At 47.4% G+C, this 22,368-nt stretch overlaps 1 protein-coding gene across 3 annotated transcripts in view; it reads left to right on the forward strand.

Moving 5' to 3' along the window:
* INTS3 (integrator complex subunit 3) overlaps positions 1-21,542 on the forward strand; it is a 149,999-nt gene extending 128,457 nt beyond the window's left edge. For all 3 annotated transcript variants that reach the window (XM_069768127.1, XM_069768120.1, XM_069768131.1), the window contains 3 exons: positions 19,333-19,405; positions 19,565-19,718; positions 21,281-21,542. In XM_069768127.1, the coding sequence (XP_069624228.1) occupies positions 19,333-19,405; positions 19,565-19,718; positions 21,281-21,358 (305 nt within the window). In that variant the 3' untranslated portion in view covers positions 21,359-21,542. The remainder of the gene's footprint in view (positions 1-19,332; positions 19,406-19,564; positions 19,719-21,280) is intronic.
* The last annotated feature ends 826 nt before the right edge of the window (positions 21,543-22,368 follow it).

Here is a 22,368-nt window from a genome sequence, read left to right on the forward strand (position 1 = left end):
ACCGCTTTGCGTCTGCCGCGATGTGCGGCGTCTCAGCTACCGCGCCGCTCCACCAGACGCCGCGGCCTTCTCCGGCACCCATTTGTAATTACTTCCGGCGCGGGACTCTGCCCCCTTTTCCTCTTCGTCGGGCGGGCTTTTCTCCCGCCCGACAACCTCTCTGTGGCAGGGGCACTTGTCCCGCCCCTTTCCCCACCCACCGGCGCCATCTTGGAACACAAGGTTCCTCTGCAGACACCTGTCGTCACAGCACACGTCCGCAGCCCGGCACCTCCACTGACCCAGTTTGAGGCAGGAGCCCATACCTCCTGCCAGAGGGACTTCTTTCTTCCGGAGGTCCATTCCATCAAGCCGGTCAGCTTCCTCGAGATTCCGTTTTCATCCGCCGTGAGTAGCTCTGCAGACTGACACCCCCCTCTGCCCCACTGTCCCCTAACCCACTGGCATTTCTTCAGGGACCTATCAAAATGTCTAACTCTAAAGGGGGCAGCTCTCGCCCCCCTACTTCTTCATCTTCTGTCTTAGTCAAGTACTTTGCATGTTCGTCCTGTAACAGCAAACTTCCCTCGGGTCAGTCCTCTCCGCTATGTCAATCCTGCAGCAACCCGATTGTTCCCACCGCCCAGGACCCCCCGGCCGTTCCGCCCGAGAGTGATACCCCCATCCCAGGCTGGGCCTCCTCTCTGTCTCTATCGGTGGCTGATCTAACACGGGTGTCCCAAACCCTGGTGTCCGCGCTGGATCGGTTATCCCTGCAGACCCCTGCAGTTGCCAGCGGGTCGCATGAACCGCCGTCTGAGCCCTCCTTGATTAGCCACAAAAGGTCCAGACATGAACGTCGGTCTGAGTCCTCTTCTCGCTCCATCTCGCCACCCGGCCCTCCCCTGCGGTCGGTGCCCCCCCGATCCTCCTCCCCTGAGTCAGGCGAGGCATTATCTGATGCGCCCTCGGAGGATATTTCGGAGCTGGATCCTAACCAAATCGCCACCATGAGGGAGACGGTCCAGAACCTCATTGGGGCAATAAACCAAACCTGTGGCATCAAGGATCCCTCTACGGAACCCGCAGATCAGGCGGTTTCGTTTAGACGGGCCAAACCACCTTCTAGATTTTTTGCTTCTCATCCTGAATTCGAGGAAATCTTGTCCAGAGAGAGAGAGAGAATCCGACCAGACGTTTTCAGAGGGGAAAACGCCTGGGTGTGTTGTATCCTTTTTCACCAGAACTTACTGCCAATTGGACGGTCTCTCCCTCGGTGGATCCCCCTGTTTCCAGGCTGTCCACCAACACGGTGCTTCCACTGTCCGGCGGAGCATCTCTGAAGGATTCTAACGATAGTTATAGAATCCTTTGCAAAATCTGCCTTTGAAGCGGCTTCAGCGGCTCTGTCCAGCTTTTGCTTCCACTTGGGCCTCAAAATCCATCTCAAAATGGGCCAAGGATACGGCGAGGTATCCTGGACGGGGCGCCTCCCGCGCAATTAGCGGAACTTGCCAACCAGATTTCCCATGCTGGTGAATACCTGGTCTCCGCCTCCCTGGATGTCGCGTCCTGTGCGGCTCAGGCTTCCAGCAATGCCGTTGCCATTCGCCGGACCGTTTGGCTCAAGGCCTGGCAGGCGGACTTGTCTTCCAAGAAGTCCCTCACTAGTCTGCCCTTCCAGGGCTCTCGTCTCTTTGGTTCCCAGCTGGACCAAATCATTAAGGACGCCACCGGGGGTACAAGTTCTCTTCTCCCCCAGGCTCAGCCTCGTCGCCCTCCTCCTAGACAGCAGTTTCGCTCTTTTCGGCCCTTTCGTCGCTTCGCTGTGGCAAACTCCTTTTCCCAGCAGCACCAGAGGCCGCAGGCACGTCAAGAGAAAAAGGCGGTGTCCTTTAGGCCCACTCCATCTTGGCGTCCTCGCTACTCCCAGGGTAGATCCTCCAGGCCCAGGACTGGAAGATCCACTTCCGCATGACTCTTGGCAAGACTCCAGCCCAACTCCCAGATTGGGCGGCCGTCTTCTCCTTTTCAGGGACGTCTGGATTTCCGGTCCTCCAAGAGATCCCACTCTAGTTCCGGGCTTCTTCGCAGCCATCGCTTCTGCTTCTCTGCTCAAGTCCGGGGTAATAGTTCCCATCCCAGAAGAAGAACGGTTCACGGGTTTCTACTCGAACCTTTTTGGGGTACCGAAAAAAGACGGCAAGGTTCGCCCCATTCTGGACCTCAAATTGCTGAACAGGAGAGTTCGCCTGAGACTCTTCAGGATGGAATCCCTTCATTCAGTAATTGCTTCCATGGAGGCTCAGGAATTTCTATGCTCAATAGATATCCAGGACGCCTACCTCCATGTTCCGATACTTCCCGGACATCACCGTTTCCTGCGCTTTGCAGTGCAACGAGAACATTTTCTATTCGTCGCCCTGCCGTTCGGTCTCGCAACCGCTCCAAGGGTGTTCACGAAAATCATGGCGGCGCTGATGGCCATCTTGAGTCAGAGACCTGGTCCTATTTCCATACCGACATTCTCTTCAAGGCTCCGTCCTTTTCTCAGGCTCACGAAAGCCTGTCCATTGTTCTCGACACCTTAGCCCGTTTCGGGTGGCTGGTCATCCGGAAAAAGTCCTGCCTTATTCCTTCTCAGCGCATCATCTTTCTGGGCATGCTTTCCGACACTCGTCAGAGCAGAGTCTTCCTTCCCAAAGACAAGAGATCCACTCTTTGTTGGGACATACGCTTGCTCCAGGGTCCTCGGCCTCCCTCCCTCCGATCGGCCATGAAGGTTCTGGGGAGGATGGTAGCTACATTGGAAGCGATTCTCTTCGCCCAATTTCATTCTCGACCCCTTCAGCAAGCCATTCTGTCTCACTGGGACAGGTCGGTCTTCTCCATGGATTGGCCGATCAGACTCTCTTCTCGGGCCAAGCGTCTCTCAACTGGTGGCTGACGTCACCTCTCATCTCCCAGGACAGGTCCTTCCTTCCAGTTCTCTGGCAGGTGGTGACAACGGATGCCAGCCTGATGGCTGGGGTGCGGTTTTTTTTTTTTTGCCACCTGACGGTTCAGGGCCGTTGTTCGTCGCAGGAGTCATCTCTGCCAATCAATGTCCTCGAAATTCGGGCCATCTTCCTGTCCCTCCGCCTCAGGGGCCTTCCAGTCCGGATCCAGACGGACAACGCCACGGCTGTGGCATATGTCACCATCAGGGGGGGACCCGGAGCTCCTTGGCCCTTGCCGAGGTATCCAAGATCCTCCTTTGGGCAGAGGCAACGGTTGCGGTGATATCCGCGGTGCATATCACCGGCGTGGACAACTGGGCCGCCGACTTCCTCAGCCGCGAGGGCCTCGCGGCAGGGGAATGGTCCTTGCATCCGGAGGTCTTCCATCAGATTTGTCTTCGATGGGGGACTCCGGACGTGGATCTCACAACGTCTTGAATCAACAGGAAGGTTCCGCAGTTCGTCTCCGGGTCCCGCGATCCTCTCGCAGTGGGCGTCGATGCTCCGGCCATTCCTTGGTCACAGTTCGAGCTGCCCTACTTGTTCCCACCCCTTCCATTACTTCCCAAACTGTTGAAGAAGATCAAAGCGGAAGGGGTGCCGGTCATCCTGATTGCCCCGGATTGGCCCAGGAGAGCTTGGTTCGCGGAGCTCGTCAACCTCGCGGACGCTCCCTGGCGCCTTCCAGACAGGCCCGATCTGCTGTCCCAGGGTCCAATCTGCCACCCGAATTCTCGGTCGCTCAGTTTAATGGCGTGGCTGTTGAGACCGCGGTTCTAAGAGCGTCCGGTCTTTGAGACCGGGTGATTCACACCATGATTCAGGCTCGGAAGCCTTCGTCTTCCAGGATCTACTACCGCACCTGGAAGGCTTACTTCCGATGGTGCGAGTCCAACCGCGTTCCGCCTATGGTTTTTTCCCTGCCTTCTCTTTTGGCCTTCCTTCAGGCAGGACTGGATTCTGGCCTGGCTGTTAGCTCCCTGAAGGGTCAGGTCTCTGCGCTTAGCCTCTCGGCCACTGGTTAAGACCTTCTTTCAAGGGGTAGCCCATGCTGTCCCGCCGTTCAGGGCTCCTGTGGAGGCATGGGACTTAAACCTGGTACTGGACGTTCTGAGAGTTTCTCCATTTGAACCTCTTAGGGAGATTCCTCTATCAGTTTTATCTTGGAAGGTGACCTTTTCTTGTGACCATCACGTCTATTCGTCACGTTTCCGAGTTGGCGGCCCTGTCTTGCCGTCCTCCGTTTTTGGTCATTCACCAGGACAGGGTGGTCTTCCGGCCCCCACCTTATTTTCTTCCTAAGGTGGTTTCCACCTTCCACCTCAACGAGGACATCGTTCTACCTTCCCTTTGTCCAGCTCCGACTCATCCTCTGGAGCGATCGTTGAACAAGCTAGACCTTGTCAGGGCAGTGAGGATTTATCTGGATAGAACATCCTCTTTCCGGAAGACGGATTCTTTTTTCGTCATTCCTGATGGCACGCGCAGAGGCCAGCCGGCTTCTAAAGTGACTATTGCTCGATGGATCAGAATGGCAATTTTGGAGGCTTACCGGGTCAAGAACAGAGTGCCCCCTCCTGGGATTAAGGCTCACTCTACCCGGGCAGTCGGCGCCTCCTGGGCGGTGCACCACAGGGCTTCCGCCCTATAGCTTTGCAAAGCGGCAACTTGGTCTTCCATCCACACGTTTGCCAAATTTTACAAGGTCCATACCTACGCATCGGCGGACGCCAGCCTAGGCAGAAGGATCCTGCAGGCGGCAGTGGTGAGTCCTCTGACCTGATGGAAGTCTGTTTTTTCCCGCCCTAGGGACTGCTTTGGGACGTCCCATGGTTCCTGTGTCCCCCAATGAGAGGCGATAAAGAAAACAGGATTTTTGGTTGCTTACCGTAAAATCTGTTTCTTGAAGCCTCCATTGGGGGACACAGCTCCCTCCCAATGTTTCTGTTATCTGATTCTATGACTGTTCTTACGTTTACAGTTCTCAAGTTTGTGGTTATGGTTTTTCAACCTTGTTCTTTTCTCCTACTGCTTTCTCACTAACTGAAGAGTTTAATGCCAGTCGGTGGGGTGTACACTGCAGAGGAGGAGCTAACTTTTTTTATTTGCATAGTGTCAGCCTCCTAGTGGCAGCAGCATACACCCATGGTTCCTGTGTCCCCAATGGAGGCTTCAAGAAACAGATTTTACGGTAAGCAACCAAAAATCCTGTTTTTTCCCCCATCCCCTTGCGCTCCCCCAGCCGCTGCGTCTAATCCGTGCCTTTTCTTTTTTTTTTTTCCCCCATCCCCTTGCGCTCCCCCAGCCGCCGCGTGTAATCTGTGCCTTCCCTTTTCTTTTTTTTTTTTCCCCCATCCCCGTGCGCTCCCCCAGCCGCTGCGTCTAATCCGTGCCTTCCCTTTTCACATCCCCGTTCGCACACCCAGCAGCCGCCGAACTCTGATAAGAGAACCGTGTCACTTATCAGAGCTCTCGTGCCTGGCGTTTTTTCCACATCCCCGTTCGTACACCCAGCAGGCGCCGAAATTTGATAATTGACGCGGTTCACTTATCAGAGCTAGGGCCTGCTGTTTTAGACTTTTCTTTCACAGGTATTTTTTTCCTTTAGCTTTTTCTTTTTAGAATAGTTTGCACCAAACACTATCCCCCCACACGTACACATAGTTCCCAATAAAGTACACAAAAGCACCATACTAACAAAAAAAAAGGCCCGTTCGTCCCAACAGCGCTATTCAGCGGAGGAGGCATATGCTTTCCTTGCCTCCGACACTGATAGCGAGGGAGAGGATCCCACTTTTCTTTATTTTTCTGATTCTTCCTCTTCCTCATCCTCTTCCCCCTCCTCATCTTCCTCCTCCGACCCTGCGGAACCGCCACGCAGACGCCGCAGGACAGAAGTGCCCATCATTCATGAAGATGAAGATGAGGCAGGGCCCACTCCTGAAGATGAACCAGCGCGCCCCTCTTCAGACCCCGTATGGACCTCGCCCCCCGAAAATTTCGAGCCACTGATTCCTGATTTTGTGGCAGAATCAGGAATCAGGTTTGACACCACCGGCCTCACAGAAATAGACTTTTTTCAAAGTCTTTTTCTCTGAGGATTTTGTTAACCTCATGGTGGAGCAAACTAATTTGTACGCTCGTCAAATTTTTGGAGCAAAACACCGGTTCATCATATTCTAACTGGTCTCCTGTAGACGCAGTTGAAATGATGCAGTTTTGGGGCCTGATGCTTCATATGGGGCTCCTGAAGAAGCCAGAAGTTCGGCAATATTGGAGTGTTGATATTTTATTCAACACTCCAGTGTTCCGAATGGTCATGGTCCGAACGCGTTTTGAGGCCATCCACAAATTCCTGCATTATAACGATAATGCACAATGTCCTGCACGAGATGACCCCAACTTTGACCGTTTGTTCAAAGTTCGGCCTGTCATCGAACACTTCAACAAAAAGTTCGGTGAAGTGTACGTGCCCAAAAGGGACATCTGCGTGTATGAGTCCTTGGTTCATTTTAAGGGGCGGCTTGGATTCCGTCAATACCTGCCCAGCAAGAGGGCCAGGTACGGAATCAAACTCTACAAGCTGTGTGAGAGTAGCTCAGGGTACACCCACAGCTTTAGAGTTTACGAAGGGAAGGACACCAGGATTGAACCGCCTGAGTGTCCCCCTGTCCTGGGAGTGAGTGGGAAAATAGTGTGCACCCACTGCTGGATAAAGGTTATCACCTCTACACTGATAACTTTTATTCCAGCATACCACTCTACAAATCCCTCTCTGCGCGAGGTACCGCAGCCTGCGGTACTGTCTGCAAAAATCAGAGAGGCCTCCCAAAGACGCTACTTGGGCAGATGCTCAGAAAAGGTGAGAGCAGAGCCCAATGTAGCGACCACCTGCTGGTGGTCAAGTACAAGGACAAGAGGGATGTCCTTCTCTTGACCACCATACACGGTGATGGCAGTGCCCTCAGCACTGTACGGGGTACCTCTACACAGGTCTGCAAACCGGACTGTGTACTGGGGTACAACAAAAACATGGGGGGCGTTGATCTCTCCGATCAACTCCTCCAACCGTACAGTGCTTTGAGGAAGGCCAAGGTATGGTACAAAAAGCTGTCCGTGCACATCGTACAAATGGCAATGCTCAACGCTTTCCTGCTGTCACGATGTGCACGCCACAGCGATACGTCGTACCTTCAGTTCCAGGAGGTAGTGGTTAAGGCCCTGTTATTTGGCACGAGGGAAGGAGCTGGCCCCAGTACTTCCGGAACTGAAGGTGCTCGTATCGTACCAGGTCAGCATTTCCCGGGGGTGGTCCCGCAAACTGGAAAAAGAGGTAAGTCGCAAAAAAGGTGCCGAGTGTGTTACAAAAGAGGAATACGCAAGGACACCATTTATCAATGCGACACCTGCCCCGAAAAACCTGGCCTGTGTATGAAGGACTGCTTCAGATTGCACCACACCTCCATGCACTACTAATTTACTTTACAGTAGATTAGTTCCAAAAAGGGGGCACATCTATGTAAGTTCATTGGGGGTCTAGTTTACAAAATGTCACTTGTGGTTTTTTTTTTTTACTGTTTGGGCACATCAGGGGCTCTGCAAACGGAACATGACGCCTGCAGACCATTCCATCAAAGTCTGCTTCCCAAAACGTCACCACATCCCTTCCGAGCCCCAACGTGTGCCCAAACAGTATTTTTTCCCACATGTGGGGTATCAGCGTATTCAGGACAAATTGGACAACAACTTTTGGGGTCCAATTTCTCCTGTTACACTTGGGAAAATTAAAAATTGGGGACTAAATGATCATTTTTGTAGGAAAAAATAGGATATTTTATTTTCATGCCCGGGCGTTATAAATTTAAGTGAAACACTTGGGGGTTCAAAATTCTCACCACACACCTAGATAAGTTCCCAATTATGTCTAGTTTCCAAAATGGGGTCACTTGTGCCTGAAAAGTAGAAATCCCCCACATCAGGGGCTCTGCAAACGGAACATGATGTCCGCGTACCATTCCATCAAAGTCTGCTTTTCAAAACGTCACTAATTCCCTTCCGAGCCCCAAAGTGTACCCAAACAGTAGTTTTCTCCTACATGTGGGGTATCGGCGTACTCAGGACAAATTGGACAACAACTTTTGGGGTCCAATTTCTCCTGTTACACTTGGGAAAATTAAAAATTGGGGACTAAATGTTCATTTTTGTGGGAAAAATAGGATTTTTTATTTTCACGCCCGGGCGTTATAAACTTTTGTGAAGCACTTGGGGGATAAAAGTGCTCACAACACATCTCGATAAGTTCCTTAGGGGGTCTAGTTTCCAAAATGGGGTCACTTGTGGGGTTTTTACACTGTTTAGGCACATCAGGGGCTCGCCAAACGCGACATGGCGTCCGATCTCAATTCCAGCCGATTTTAGATTGAAAATGTCAAACGGCGCTCCTTTCCTTCTGAGCCCTGCCGTGCGCCCAAAAAGTGGTTCCCCCTCACATGTGGGGTATCAGCGTACTCAGGACAAATTGGACAACTTTTGAGGTCCATTTCATCTTTTTACCCTTGGGAAATTAAAAAAATTATTGCTGAAAGATCATTTTTGTGACTAAAAAGTAAAATGTTAATTTTTTCCTTCCATGTTGCTTCTGCTGCTGTGAAACACCTGAAGGGTTAATCAACTTCTTGAATATGGTTTTGCGCACCTTGAGGGGTGCAGTTTTTAGAATGGTGTCACTTTTGGGTATTTTCTGCCATATAGACCCCTCAAAATGACTTCAAATGTGAGGTGGTCCCTAAAAAAATGGTTTTCTAAATTGTGTTGTAAAAATGAGAAATTGCTGGTCAAATTTTAACCCTTATAACTTTGTAGAAAAAAAAAATTTTGTTTCCAAAATTGTGCTGATGTAAAGTAGACATGTGGGAAATGTTATTTATTAACTATATTGTGTCACATATCTCTCTGGTTTAACAGAATAAAAATTCAAAGTTGAAAAATTGCGAAATTTTCAAAATTTTCCCCAAATTTCCGTTTTTTTAACAAATAAACACAAGTTATATCGAAGAAATTTTACCACTATCATGAAGTACAATATGTTACAAGAAAACAGTCTCAGAATCACCGGGATCCGTTGAAGCGTTCCAGAGTTATAACCTCATAAAGGGACAGTGGTCAGAATTGTAAAAATTGGCCCGGTCCATAACGTGCAAACCATCCTTGGGGGTAAAGGGGTTAATATCCAAAAAATCAATGTGTCTACCAGAGACAAAGGTTAGTTAAATATTCAAGTTATTATTTAATTTGGACATCAGACAATGTAGACCACCAATATCACCCTCCCAAAAGAACAAAATATCATCGATATACCTCATCCAGTTATGAACAGAGTTCATTTCCTGGATGAGGCCATCTTGAAAAATCCCCCTTTCCCATGCCCCTAGAAAAAGGTTGGCATAGGCTGGGGCACATGAAGCCCCCATTGCCATACCTTGTTGCTGAACAAAAGTTTGTGAATTGAAAACAAATGCATTATGATGTAACAGAAATTCCAACAATGTAAGTATGAAATTGGCAAGGGGACCATCCAAATTGCTGGCTTGGAGAAAGAATGTAACCGCTTCCAGTCCAGACCGTCTTGATGCTTGATACAAGTATAAAGGGACTCCACTATATATATATATATATATATATCTATATATATATATATATATATATATATATCAAAAAGCAGCACCAAAAGAAGACAGAGGGTGCAAAACATCCTTCCAGGTATATACCAAACCTCATGCTATTGTCCAGGAAGATGAAGGCAGCACTCCAGTAGAAAAAATAAGAGTATTTTATTGGCCCATGTGCGACGTTTCAGTCCCTATATATACATACAGTATATACTCGTGTGTGTAGTATATTGCCCAGCCACGTAGTATATTGCCCAGTGACATAGTATATTGCCCAGTGACGTAGTATATTGCGCAGCCACGTAGTATATTGCCCAGCCCCGTAGTATATTGCCCAGTCACGTAGTATATTGCCCAGTCACGTAGTATATTGCCCAACCACGTAGTATATTGCTCAGCCACGTAGTATATTGCCCAGTTACGTAGTATATTGCCTAGCCACGTAGTATATTGCGCAGCCACGTAGTATATTGCCCACTTACGTAGTATATTGCTCAGCCACGTAGTATATTGGTCAGTTACATAGTATATTGCCCAGTCACGTAGTATATTGCGCAGCCACGTAGTATATTGCCCAGTTACGTAGTATATTGCCCAGTCACGTAGTATATTGCCCAGCTACGTAGTATATTGCCAGGTTTGTCACAGGTGAAAAAATAAACATATACTCCCCTTTCCGAAGGCCCCTTGTAGTCCACGGCAGTTTGCGGTCCCAGGGTTGGTATCAGAGCGCAGGACCTGTGATGACGTCGCGGTCACATGACCGTGACGTCATGGCAGGTCCTTGGCGCGCAAGGCCTGTGATGACGTTGCGGTCACATGACCATGACATCATGGCAGGTCCTTCTGCCATACCATCTTTGCCACCGGAAACTGCAGCGGAAGATGGCGGCCGGCAGGAGCGGCTCAGCAGACTACGGAGGGTGAGTATAGCAGGTTTATTTATTTTTTTCATTATTTTTAACATTACATTTTTTACTATTGATGCCGCATAGGCAGCGTCAATAGTAAAAAGTTGGGGACACACACGGTTAATAGCGGTGGTAACGGAGTGCGTTACCCGCGGCATAACGCGGTCTGTTACCGCCGGCATTAACCCTGTGTTAGCGGTGACCGGTGGGGAATATGCGGGCGACAGGCACTGACTGCGGTGAGTAAGGAGCGGCCATTTTCTTCCGGACTGTGCCCGTCGCTGATCGGTCGCGGCAGCCATGACAGGCAGCTGGCGAGACCAATCAGCGAATGAATAACCGTGACAAGACAGACGGAAGTGACCCTTAGACAATTATATATATACTCATATATATTTTTCTACCAATTACGGACTTATATTATTTTGCCGCATGAAGAGACCCATATGCATACACATATATATATACATATATATACGCACATGTATATATCCGCATATATATATATATACACACACACACACACACACACACACACACACACACACACACACACACACACACACACACACACACACACATATATATATATATATACAGTGCCTACAAGTAGTATTCAACCCCCTGCAGATTTAGCAGGTTTAATAAGATGCAAATAAGTTAGAGCCTTCAAACTTCAAACAAGAGCAGGATTTATTAACAGATGCATAAATCTTACAAACCAAAAAGTTTTGTTGCTCATTTAAATTTTTTATAAATTTTAAACATAAAAGTGTGGGTCAATTATTATTCAACCCCTATGTTTAATATTTTGTGGAATAACCTTTGTTTGCAATTACAGCTAATAATCGTCTTTTATAAGACCTGATCAGGCCGGCACAGGTCTCTGGAGTTATCTTGGCCCACTCCTCCATGCAGATCTTCTCCAAGTTATCTAGGTTCTTTGGGTGTCTCATGTGGACTTTAATCTTGAGCTCCTTCCACATGTTTTCAATTGGGTTAAGGTCAGGAGACTGACTAGGCCACTGCAACACCTTGATTTTTTGCCTCTTGAACCAGGCCTTGGTTTTCTTGGCTGTGTGCTTTGGGTCGTTGTCTTGTTGGAAGATGAAATGACGACCCATCTTAAGACCCTTGATGGAGGAGCGGAGGTTCTTGGCCAAAATCTCCAGGTAGGCCGTGCTATCCATCTTCCCATGGATGCGGACCAGATGGCCAGGCCCCTTGGCTGAGAAACAGCCCCACAGCATGATGCTGCCACCACCATGCTTGACTGTAGGGATGGTATTCTTGGGGTCATATGCAGTACCATCCAGTCTCCAAACGTCACGTGTGTGGTTGGCACCAAAGATCTCGATCTTGGTCTCATCAGACCAGAGAACCTTGAACCAGTCAGTCTCAGAGTCCTCCAAGTGATCATGAGCAAACTGTAGACGAGCCTTGACATGACGCTTTGAAAGTAAAGGTACCTTACGGGCTCGTCTGGAACGGAGACCATTGCGGTGGAGTACGTTACTTATGGTATTGACTGAAACCAATGTCCCCACTGCCATGAGATCTTCCCGGAGCTCCTTCCTTGTTGTCCTTGGGTTAGCCTTGACTCTTCGGACAAGCCTGGCCTCGGCACGGGAGGAAACTTTCAAAGGCTGTCCAGGCCGTGGAAGGCTAACAGTAGTTCCATAAGCCTTCCACTTCCGGATGATGCTCCCAACAGTGGAGACAGGTAGGCCCAACTCCTTGGAAAGGGTTTTGTACCCCTTGCCAGCCTTGTGACCCTCCACGATCTTGTCTCTGATGGCCTTGGAATGCTCCTTTGTCTTTCCCATGTTGACCATGTATGAGTGCTGTTCACAAGTTTGGGGAGGGTCTTAAATAGTCAGAAAAGGCTGGAAAAAGAGATAATTAATCCAAACATGTGAAGCTCATTGTTCTTTGTGCCTGAACTACTTCTTAATACTTTAGGGGAACCAAACGGAATTCTGGTGGGTTGAGGGGTTGAATAATAAATGACCCTCTGAAAAGACTTTTCACAATTTAAAAAAAAAATAAACAAAGAAATAACATTCTTTTTTGCTGCAGTGCATTTCACACTTCCAGGCTGATCTACAGTCCAAATGTCACAATGCCAAGTTAATTCCAAATGTGTAAACCTGCTAAATCTGCAGGGGGTTGAATACTACTTGTAGGCACTGTATATATACATATGTATGTAATATATATATATATATATATATATTTCACATTCGAGTATAAACCGACCCCCCCCCCCCCCCTAATTTTGCCACAAAAATCTGGGAAAAGTTAATGACTCGAGTATAAGGCTAGGGTGGGAAATGCAGCAGCTACCGGTAAATGTCAAAAGTAAAAGGATACCAATAAAAGTAAAATTAATTGAGACATCAGTAGGTTAAATGTTTTTGAATATTGATATTGAATCAAGAGCCCCAAATAAAGTTTATGATGGCCCCATAAGATGCTCCATGTTAAAATATGCCCCATATAATCCTGCATAAAGGTTAATAATGGCCCCATAAGATGCTCCATAGGCACATTTGCCCCATATAGTGCTGCACAGACGTTAATTATGGCCCCATAAGATGCTCCATACAGACACTTGCCCCATATAATGCTGCACAAATGTTAATTATGGCCCCATAAGATGCTCTATACAGACAACTTGCCCCATTTGCTGTTGCTGCAATGAAAAAAAAACATTGCTCAGGCCCCCGACACTTGCAATATTCACCTTTCCTCGTTCCGGTGCCGTTCCGTCTTCAGCATCTTCTGCGCTGACGTTCAGCCAGAGGGCGCGCACTAACCAGGTCACCGCGCCCTCTTATCTGAGCGTCACTGCAGAAGATGCTGAAGACGGAGCGGCATCGGAACGAGGTAAGGTGACTATTGTGCAGCACTCCCCCACCCCATTATACTCACCTGCTTTTGGCGCGGTCCCTCCAGGTCCCTGGTTCCCCAGCGCCACAGCTTCTTCCTGTATTGAGCTGTCACTGTTACCGCTCATTACAGTAATGAATATGCGGCTCCACCCCTATGGGAGGTGGAGCCACATATTCATAACTTTAATGAGCGGTACCATTTGACCGCTCAGTACAGGAAGAAGCTGCGGCGTCAGGGAACCAGGGAGCAGCTGAGTATTATTAGACAGCCCCCGCTCCCCCTCCTTTGCCGACCCCTGGGTATGGTGGACATATATATATATAATTTATACACACACTTCACATGGTTAAAACAAAAAATTCAAAAATGTTGTAAAAAAAAGTTGCTTTTGTCACCATTTTCCGAGATCCGTAATGTTGTCACTGTGAGGGCTTATTTTATACAGGTTGATTTGATTCTTTTATTGATGATATTTTCAGATAGATAACGATGTTTTGATCGCCTTTTATTGCAATGTTGTGGTGACTAAAAAACGCAATTCTGGCCTTTTGATTTTTTTTTTTCATTACGCCATTTACTGATCAGATTAATTTACTTTATATTTTGATAGAACATTTCTGAACGCAGAGACCCCAGATGTTTTATTTTTTTAATGGGGGGGAAAAAAGGATGATTTGAACTTTGTTTTATTTATTTTTTTACTGTACTTAACCCCTTAAGCCCTAAGGGTGTTTGCACGTTAATGACTGGGCCAATATTTACAATTCCCTTTGAGGTTATAACTCTGGAACGTTTCAACGGAACCTGATGATTCTGAGACTGTTTTCTCGTGACATATTGTACTTAATGATGGTGGTAAAAATTTATTTGATATTACCTGCGTTTATTTGTCAAAAAAATGGAAATTTGGCGAAAATTTTGCAATTTTCCAACTTTGAATTTTTATGCCCTTAAATCACAGAGATATGTCACACAAAATACTTAATAAGTAACATTTCCCACATGTCAACTTTACATCAGCACAATTTTTGAACCCAAAAATTTTTTTATGGAGTTATAAGGGTTAAAAGTTGACCAGCAATTTCTCATTTTTACCACACCCTTTTTTTTTTTTTTTTAAGGACCACATCTCATTTGAAATCATTTTGAGGGTTCTATATGATAGAAAATAACCAAGTGTGACACCATTCTAAAAACTGCACCCCTCAATGTGCTCAAAACCACATTCAAGAAGTTGAATGTTTTGGAAACAAAATAAGAACATTTAACTTTTTTTCACACAAAATTTACTTCAGCTCCAATTTAATTTAGTTTACCAAGGGTAACAGGAGAAAATGGACCCCAAAAGTTGTTGTACAATTTGTCCTGAGTACGCTGATACCCCATATGTGGGGGTACCTAGCCCCGACCTATTCAAGCGCGCTTTAAAAACCCATCTCTTCAAACAAGCCTACCACATCAACTACTCAGTAAACTAACTTTGTCCTGTTCCCTCCTTCCAAATATTATCTGCATGTGAATCTGCACCCTACTACTCATCTGTCTCCACACCCTCCAGGCACACGATAACTGCACATGATACTTGACTATTGCACTTAAACACACGGCCTGTAACCGGATCATGCAGCTTTATATGAAAATCCCTATTTATTATAATTGCCAGACCTGAAATAACAATAATTTTTCACCTATTTTGTCCCCCCATTTCCTTGTAGATTGTAAGCTTTCGAGCAGGGACCTCACCCCTAATGTCACTGTTTAAATTGTCTTAACTTGTACTGAATTTATTGTCTGTACATGTCCCCGCTTATTGTAAAGTGCTGCGGAATTTATTGGCGCTATATAAATAAAAATTATTATTATTATTATTATTATTATCATTATTATACCACTGTTTGGGCGCATGGCAGAGCTCGGAAGAGAAGGAGCGCTGTTTGACTTTTCAATGCAAAATTGACAGGAATTGAGATGGGAAGCCATGTTGCGTTTGGAGAGCCACTGATGTGCCTAAACATTGAAACCCCCCACAAGTGACACCATTTTGGAAAGTAGACCCCCTAAAGAACTTATCTAGATGAGTGGTGAGCACTTTGACCCACCAAGTGCTTCACAGAAGTTTATAATGCACAGCCGTAAAAATAAAAAATCATATTTCTCAGTCGCCCATGACAGCCAGAGAGAGGGGATCCGCCCTTCAGGGACAGGAAACCTACAGGATAAAAGGGCGGTACCTCTCCCCTGCATCAGTTTGGTTTCCTGTCCCTGATGGGGAACCTTCTAGGACGGTACCTGCTAAGAAGTTACCCAGCAGTATAGAAAGGAAGGGTCTTTTTTTATTTGCTTCCCGGGGCCCAGGAAAGGACTCAAAGCTTCTAAGGGCACTATAGCTCGATGGGTAACGGACGCAATAGCCGTTCCGCAGGGACTAAAGGCTCACTGTACAAGGGCTATGGCGACCTCCTGGGCCGAAAGGTCAGAGGTACCATTAGATCAAATTTGTAAGGCGGCCACCTGGTCATCACCTTCAACCTTTTTCAGACACTACCGCTTAGACCTAGCCTCTTCATCTGACCTAACCTTCGGAAGAAGGGTTCTGCAGGCTGTGGTCCCTCCCTAAGCAATAATCTCTGTAATTCTCTCTGGTAGTGCTGTCCTGGGCGACTGAGAAAGTCGTAGTTACTCACCGATAACAGTGTTTCTCAGAGCCCATGACAGCACCTGCTTTCCCCCCCCCCTCATCACGTGTGCGGTGAGCACATTATTTTGTGTGAAGTGGTTTTCCATATAGACACGGTGTTCACTTATTAAGCATTATGATAAAATTGTATATTTTTTGTTGTTGTGACTAGCCTGGAGGACCTCCGATGCTCTGTAAACCAAACTGATGCAGGGGAGAGGTACCGCCCTTTTATCCTGTAGGTTTCCTGCCCCTGAAGGGCAGATCCCCTCTCTCTGGTAGTGCTGTCATGGGCTCTGAGAAACACCGTTATCAGTGAGTAACTACGACTTTTTTCACAAAAATGATCTTTTCGCCCCCAATTTTTTATTTTTCCAAGGGTAAGAGGACAAATTGCATAACAACTATTGGGGTCCAATTTCTTCTGAGTACGCTGATACCCCATTTGTGGGGGTAAACCACTGTTTGGGTGCTTGGCAGAGCTTGGAAGGGAAGGAGCGCCATTTGACCTTTTCAATGCAAAATTGACAGGAATTGAGATGGGACGCCATGTTGCGTTTGGAGAGCCACTGATCTGCCTAAACATTGAAACCCCCCCAAAAGTGACACAATTTTGGAAAGTAGACCCCCTAAGGAACTTATCTAGATGTGTTGTGAGAGCTTTGAACCCCCAAGTGTTTCACTACAGTTTATAACGCAGAGCCGTGAAAATAAAAATTCTTTTTTTCCCACAAAAATTTTTTAGCCCCAAGTTTTGTATTTTCCCAAGGGTAAAAGGAGAAATTGGACCCCAAAAGTTGTTGTCCAATTTGTCCTGAGTACCCTGATACCCCATATGTTGGGGTAAACCACTGGGGGCACGGGAGAGCTCGGAAGGGAAGGAGCGCTGTTTTACTTTTTCAACGCAGAATTGGCTGGAATTGAGATGGGAAGCCATGTCGCTTTTGGAGAGCCCCTGATGTGCCTAAACAATGGAAACCCCCAATTCTAACTGAAACCCTAATCCTCACCCTAGCCCCAACCCTAGCCCTAACCCTAATGGGAAAATGGAAATAAATACATTTTTCTTAATTTTATTATTTTTCCCTAACTAAAGATGTGATGAAGGGGGGTTTGATTTACTTTCATAGCTGTTTTTTAGCGGATTTTTATGTTTGTCAGCCATCACAGACTAAAAGACGCTTTTTATTGCAAAAAATAGTTTATGCTTCTCCACACTTTGAGAGCTATACTTTTTCCATATTTTCGTTCGTCGTGTGAGGTCTTGTTTTTTGCAGTCTTTGTTTATTGGTAACATTTTCGGGCACGTGACTTTTTTTTTATCACTTTTTATTCTGATTTTTGTGAGGCAGAATGACCAAAAACCAGCTATTCATGAATTTCTTCAGGGGGGGCATTTATACTGTTCCACGTTTGGTAAAATGGATAAAGCGGTTTTATCGTTCGGGTCAGTATGATTTATATCTTTTTTTTTTTTTATGTTTTGGCGCTTTTATACGATAAAAACTTTTATAGAAAAAATCATTTTTGAATCACTTTATTCTGAGGACTATAACTTTTTTATTTTTTTGCTGATGATGCTGTATGGTGGCTTGTTTTTTGCGGGACAAGATTACTTTTTCAGCGGTACCATGGTTATTTATATCCATCTTTTTGATCGCGTGTTATTCCACTTTTTGTTCGGCCGTATGATAATAAAGCATTTTTTGCCTCGTTTTTTTTACCTCGTTCACTGAAGGGGTTAACTAGCGGCACAGTTTTATAGGTGGGGTCGTTACAGACGCAGCGATACTAAATATGTGTACTTTTATTGTTTTTTTTTATTTATTATTATTTACATAAAGAAATGTATTTATGGGAACAATATTTTTTTTTTCTTTATTTAGGAATTTTTTTTTTTTTTTTTTTTTTACACATGTGAATATTTTTTACTTTATAACATTGCCCCGCGGCTATTTTGGATCCGGGGCCTGCAGGGAGAAGGAGGTAGGAGACCCTCGGAGCAATGCGATCACATCGCATTGCTCCGAGGGTCTCAGGGAAGCATGCAGGGAGCCCCCTCCCTGCACGATGCTTCCCTATGCCGCCGGAACACTGCCATCATGTTTGATCGCTGTGTGACGGGGGTTAATGTGCCAGGGGTGGTCCGTGACCGCTCCTGGCACATAGTGCCGGATGTCAGCTGCGATAGTCAGTTGACACACGGCCGCTCTTCCCCCGGAATTAAGTCCCTGGTCACCTTGACGGGATAGTACGTCATATGGGATTAAGGGGTTAATGGCAGAGTTGAATGTGTGATTATCCAATCACTTGTACTATACATAGCATGGCTTTAGCCCTGCTATGTGTAGCAGAAATTATGGTCTATGAACGACAGCCTCGGGCTAGTATTCACAGGAGGATCGGGATGACAGGCACAAGGGTCTAATAAGACCCCTGGCTGTCATGACAACCCAACGGCGCACCAATGGGTGGGATTTGTGTCGCTCTTCCTGTCTGTCAGTCACTGAAATTGGCATTTGACAGCGGCGTTTAACTGTGGATGGATCTATGATCCACCCACGACTGATAGACACTTGGTGACTAATTAAATCAGCCATCAAGTGCAGGAGAGATGACGACTCAGCGTGTGAGCCTGCATCCAAGGCAGGGACACTAACGATGATGTAAATATACGTCATCGCTTGTGAAGGGGTTAAAGAGGGGGGAAAAGTCCTGAGAAGATTCTTCTTTGTAGGATATTTTTACAAAAATGTTGCATGTTACAGGGTTGTGTAGACTTTTGTATCCACTTTATATAGAGCATTATATATAGATACTGGTGCTTCTGACTGCCTTCTGGACATCTGTCAAGTCAGAAGTCTTCCCCATGATTGTGGAGCTACTGAAACAGACTAAGGGACCTTTATAAATGCTTAGGAAGCCTTTGCAGGAGTTTTTGTTAATTATTCTAATTTACTGAGATAATGATGTTTGGGTTTTCTTTGGCTGTAAATAATAATCAACAGTAACAGAAATAAACACTTGAAATAGATCACTCTGTAATGACTTTATATAATGAGTTTCACTTTTAGTATTGAAGAACTGAAATAAATTAACTTTTTGAATTATCTAATTTTGTGAGAAGCACTTGTATATCCCAGTATAACTGATGTGGGGGTCCCAGGTCTGTTCCCTGCTGTGTAACGGAGCCTTTTTCTTAGTTTTCAGCCAGACGCCCATATTGCAGGCTCTGCAGCATGTCCAGGCCAGCTGTGACGAGGTACACAAGATGAAGTAAGTGCAGCATCACCCCACCCCCTGCTACTAGTGCATGCAGTGAGGAAGGAGAGATACTTGGTTTGGCTGCCACCTTGTGGCCATTTTAGGTACTGGGTGTATATACTGGGCTTGGTGCGGCTGTTGGTGCTGATAACTTTTCTGACATTAATTAAGGTTCAGTGACCTCTTTGCACTGGCTGAGGAGTACGAAGACTCCACCAAACCCCCCAAGAGCCGGAGGAAAGGTCCAATGACAAGTCCTCGCAGCCGGAAGAACACGGCGCAGCCCACAAACACTGAGGAGGAGTCTGTGTCCAGCAGCGCATCAGTGAGTAAAGGGGCACTGCTGACTGACAGGGCAGGGCTTGGTAAGTGGTGAGTTCAACGTGGTGGGGAGAGCGCCCCCAGAGGAGAAGCGATGGCTGTCTGGTTGGGGAGAGGACCAGGGTCTAGAGGCGATGGCAGCCTGGTGGGGAGCGCGTCAGGGAGGAGAAGCAATGACTGACTGCTGGGAAGAGGACCAGGGAGGAGAAGCGATGGCAGTCTGGTTGGGGAGAAGGTCAGACAGGAGAGGCGATGGCAGCCTGGTTGGGGAGATGATCAGGGAGGAGAGGCCATGGCAGCCTGGTTGGGGAGAGGCACAGAGAGGAGACGCAACAGCCACCTGGTGGGGAAAAGATCAGGGAAAAAAAAAGGTGATGGCTGACCAGGGAGGAGTGGTGATGACAGCCTGGTGGGGAGAGGATCAGGGAAGAAAGGTGATAGCAGCCTGGTTGAGAAGAGGATCAGGGAGAAGCGATGGCAGCTTGGTTGGGAATAGGATCAGAGAGGAGAGGCGCAACGGCCTGGTGGGGAGAGGGTCAGGGAGAAAAGGGTGATGGCTGACCAGTGGGGAGAGGATCAGGAAGGAAAGGTGATGGCTGACCAGTGGGGAGAGAACCACAGTCGAGGAAAAGTGACAACGGTCATCCAGTTGGGAGAGGATTGGGGAGAAGAGCTGACAGCCGTCCAGTTGGGAGCATACTAGGGAGGAGAGGCAATGGCAGCACGGTGGCTCAGTGGATAGCACTGCAGCCTTGCAGCACTTTAGTCCTGGGTTCATATCCCACCAAGGACAACATCTGCAAGGAGTTTGTATGTTCTCCCCATGTTTGCGTGGGTTTCTCTGGGTACTCAGGTTTCCTCCCACATTCCAAAGACATACTAATAGGAAATGTAGATGGTGAGCCCCATCGGGGACAGCAATGTGCGCTGCGGAATATGTTGGCGCTATAAAAAAAAATTATTATTATTATTATTAATCGCCACCCAGATGGGAGAGGAAAGGCGAGGGCTGCACTGCGGCAAGGGCATCGGGGAGGAGAGCCAACGGCTGCACGGCTGGGAGGGGGAAAGGAGAGGAGACATCCAAATGGCCAGAGAGGGGGGAACAGATAGAACAGGTGACAGCTACTTAGCGGGGAGGGGACGACTGCACAGCTGGAAGAGATGAGGGCTGCATGGTGGAGGAGAGGTGACTGCTGACTGACGGAGAGGAAAAGGAAGACTAGAGAGGCAGTGTCTGCCCAGATTCGAGAGGAAAAATGAGGGCTGCACGGCGGTGAGGTGACTGCCGCACAGTGGGGATGGGGAGGAACGGATGGATGAGAGAGGCGACAGCCACACGGCAGGGAGGGGACGGCTGCCTGGTGGGCAAGGACTGGGGGGAAAAAACAACTGCTTGGCGGGAAGGGGTCTGACGAGATAATGTCTGCCTGGTGGGGCAAAGGCTGCCTGGCGGGAAGGAGGCCAAGACATTTTATTAGTTCTTTTTTACGTGTAGGAAGTCAGAGGATTGGGGCAAGTGCAGATTTTGGGTCACCTGTTATGTTTTCTCATTGTCACATTTAGGAGGAGGAAGATGCGAAACCAAAACCCTCAAAGAGGAAAAGGAAGGGTTCAATGGCGGTGGCCTCGGACAGTGACTGACCGGCTCCGGATGTTGTCGCGTTTTTGTTCTCCTGTCTGTAGTGGGCAGCTGTCATCTTGGCCAGCCCGGGCAATTTAGCATATCTCATATTTTCTTACTGAAGTGTAAATAAACGACTCTGGCACAGAATGTCGGTGCCAAATCCCGCTTTTATAGAAAATAAATATTTTAAAACACAAGAGATTCCTGATATCTGGACCTGCTAGTATCCAATGTGCTGCAGCCGCCATCACAACAGCACAGGATTCAAGAAGTATGATGTGATCACACACCTAACATCACACCGCCGGCTCATCTTCAGTTACAGCTGACAAACCAGCCTGTGTATCGTGTGACAAGTTGTCAACCCTGCCCTCTGGTGATGACATGACAAACCCCAAATTCCTCTGGGTTTCCTCCTAGTTACCCCGCAGTATCACCAGGCAAGTCAGATGCCTGTTGATGTGGCTTTTGTAGAGGACCAGCTTATGTCGCTCACTGTGACTTAGTGCTTGATTTCCCAGAGTGCATTGCTTCCACCCGCTCGCCTTAAATGACTTAGATCTCTGCCTATAAATGGCCACTGCCTCCAAGGGCACTGCTCCATGGCTGGCTTATGGTGTCATTGTGGCTCTGTCTTGGGAGGGCTCATGTACTGCTTTGCCCCTTGTGGCTTCTCTTCCAGTGCATCCACCTGCCCTCATTCAAATCAGATATTTTGTCCATGACATCAAATTGTAACCAAACTTTAAGTGACTTTAACACCCCCCCCCCCCCCCCAAGTGTTGATCAGGAGGACTATTGGATAAGTGGTCCTCGGTGGGCTCATGGAAGGCTCTTCCATTGTGATTCCTCCCTGCTATAAATTTTTTTGTCAGATTTGTATAATTCTCCAAATTTCAAACTCTCCCTCAGATAAATGATGGGTCAGCGAGGCCAGAGCTGTTCTCCTGCGTGATTAGAAAGGCGGAGTTCGCTTAGCACTCAGTGGTGGGGTGTGCCTGCTTGCAGGTGGACCTAAGCTTCTGCT

The sequence above is a fragment of the Ranitomeya imitator genome, chromosome 1 (genome assembly GCF_032444005.1).
Source record: "Ranitomeya imitator isolate aRanImi1 chromosome 1, aRanImi1.pri, whole genome shotgun sequence".
NCBI lineage: Eukaryota > Metazoa > Chordata > Amphibia > Anura > Dendrobatidae > Ranitomeya > Ranitomeya imitator.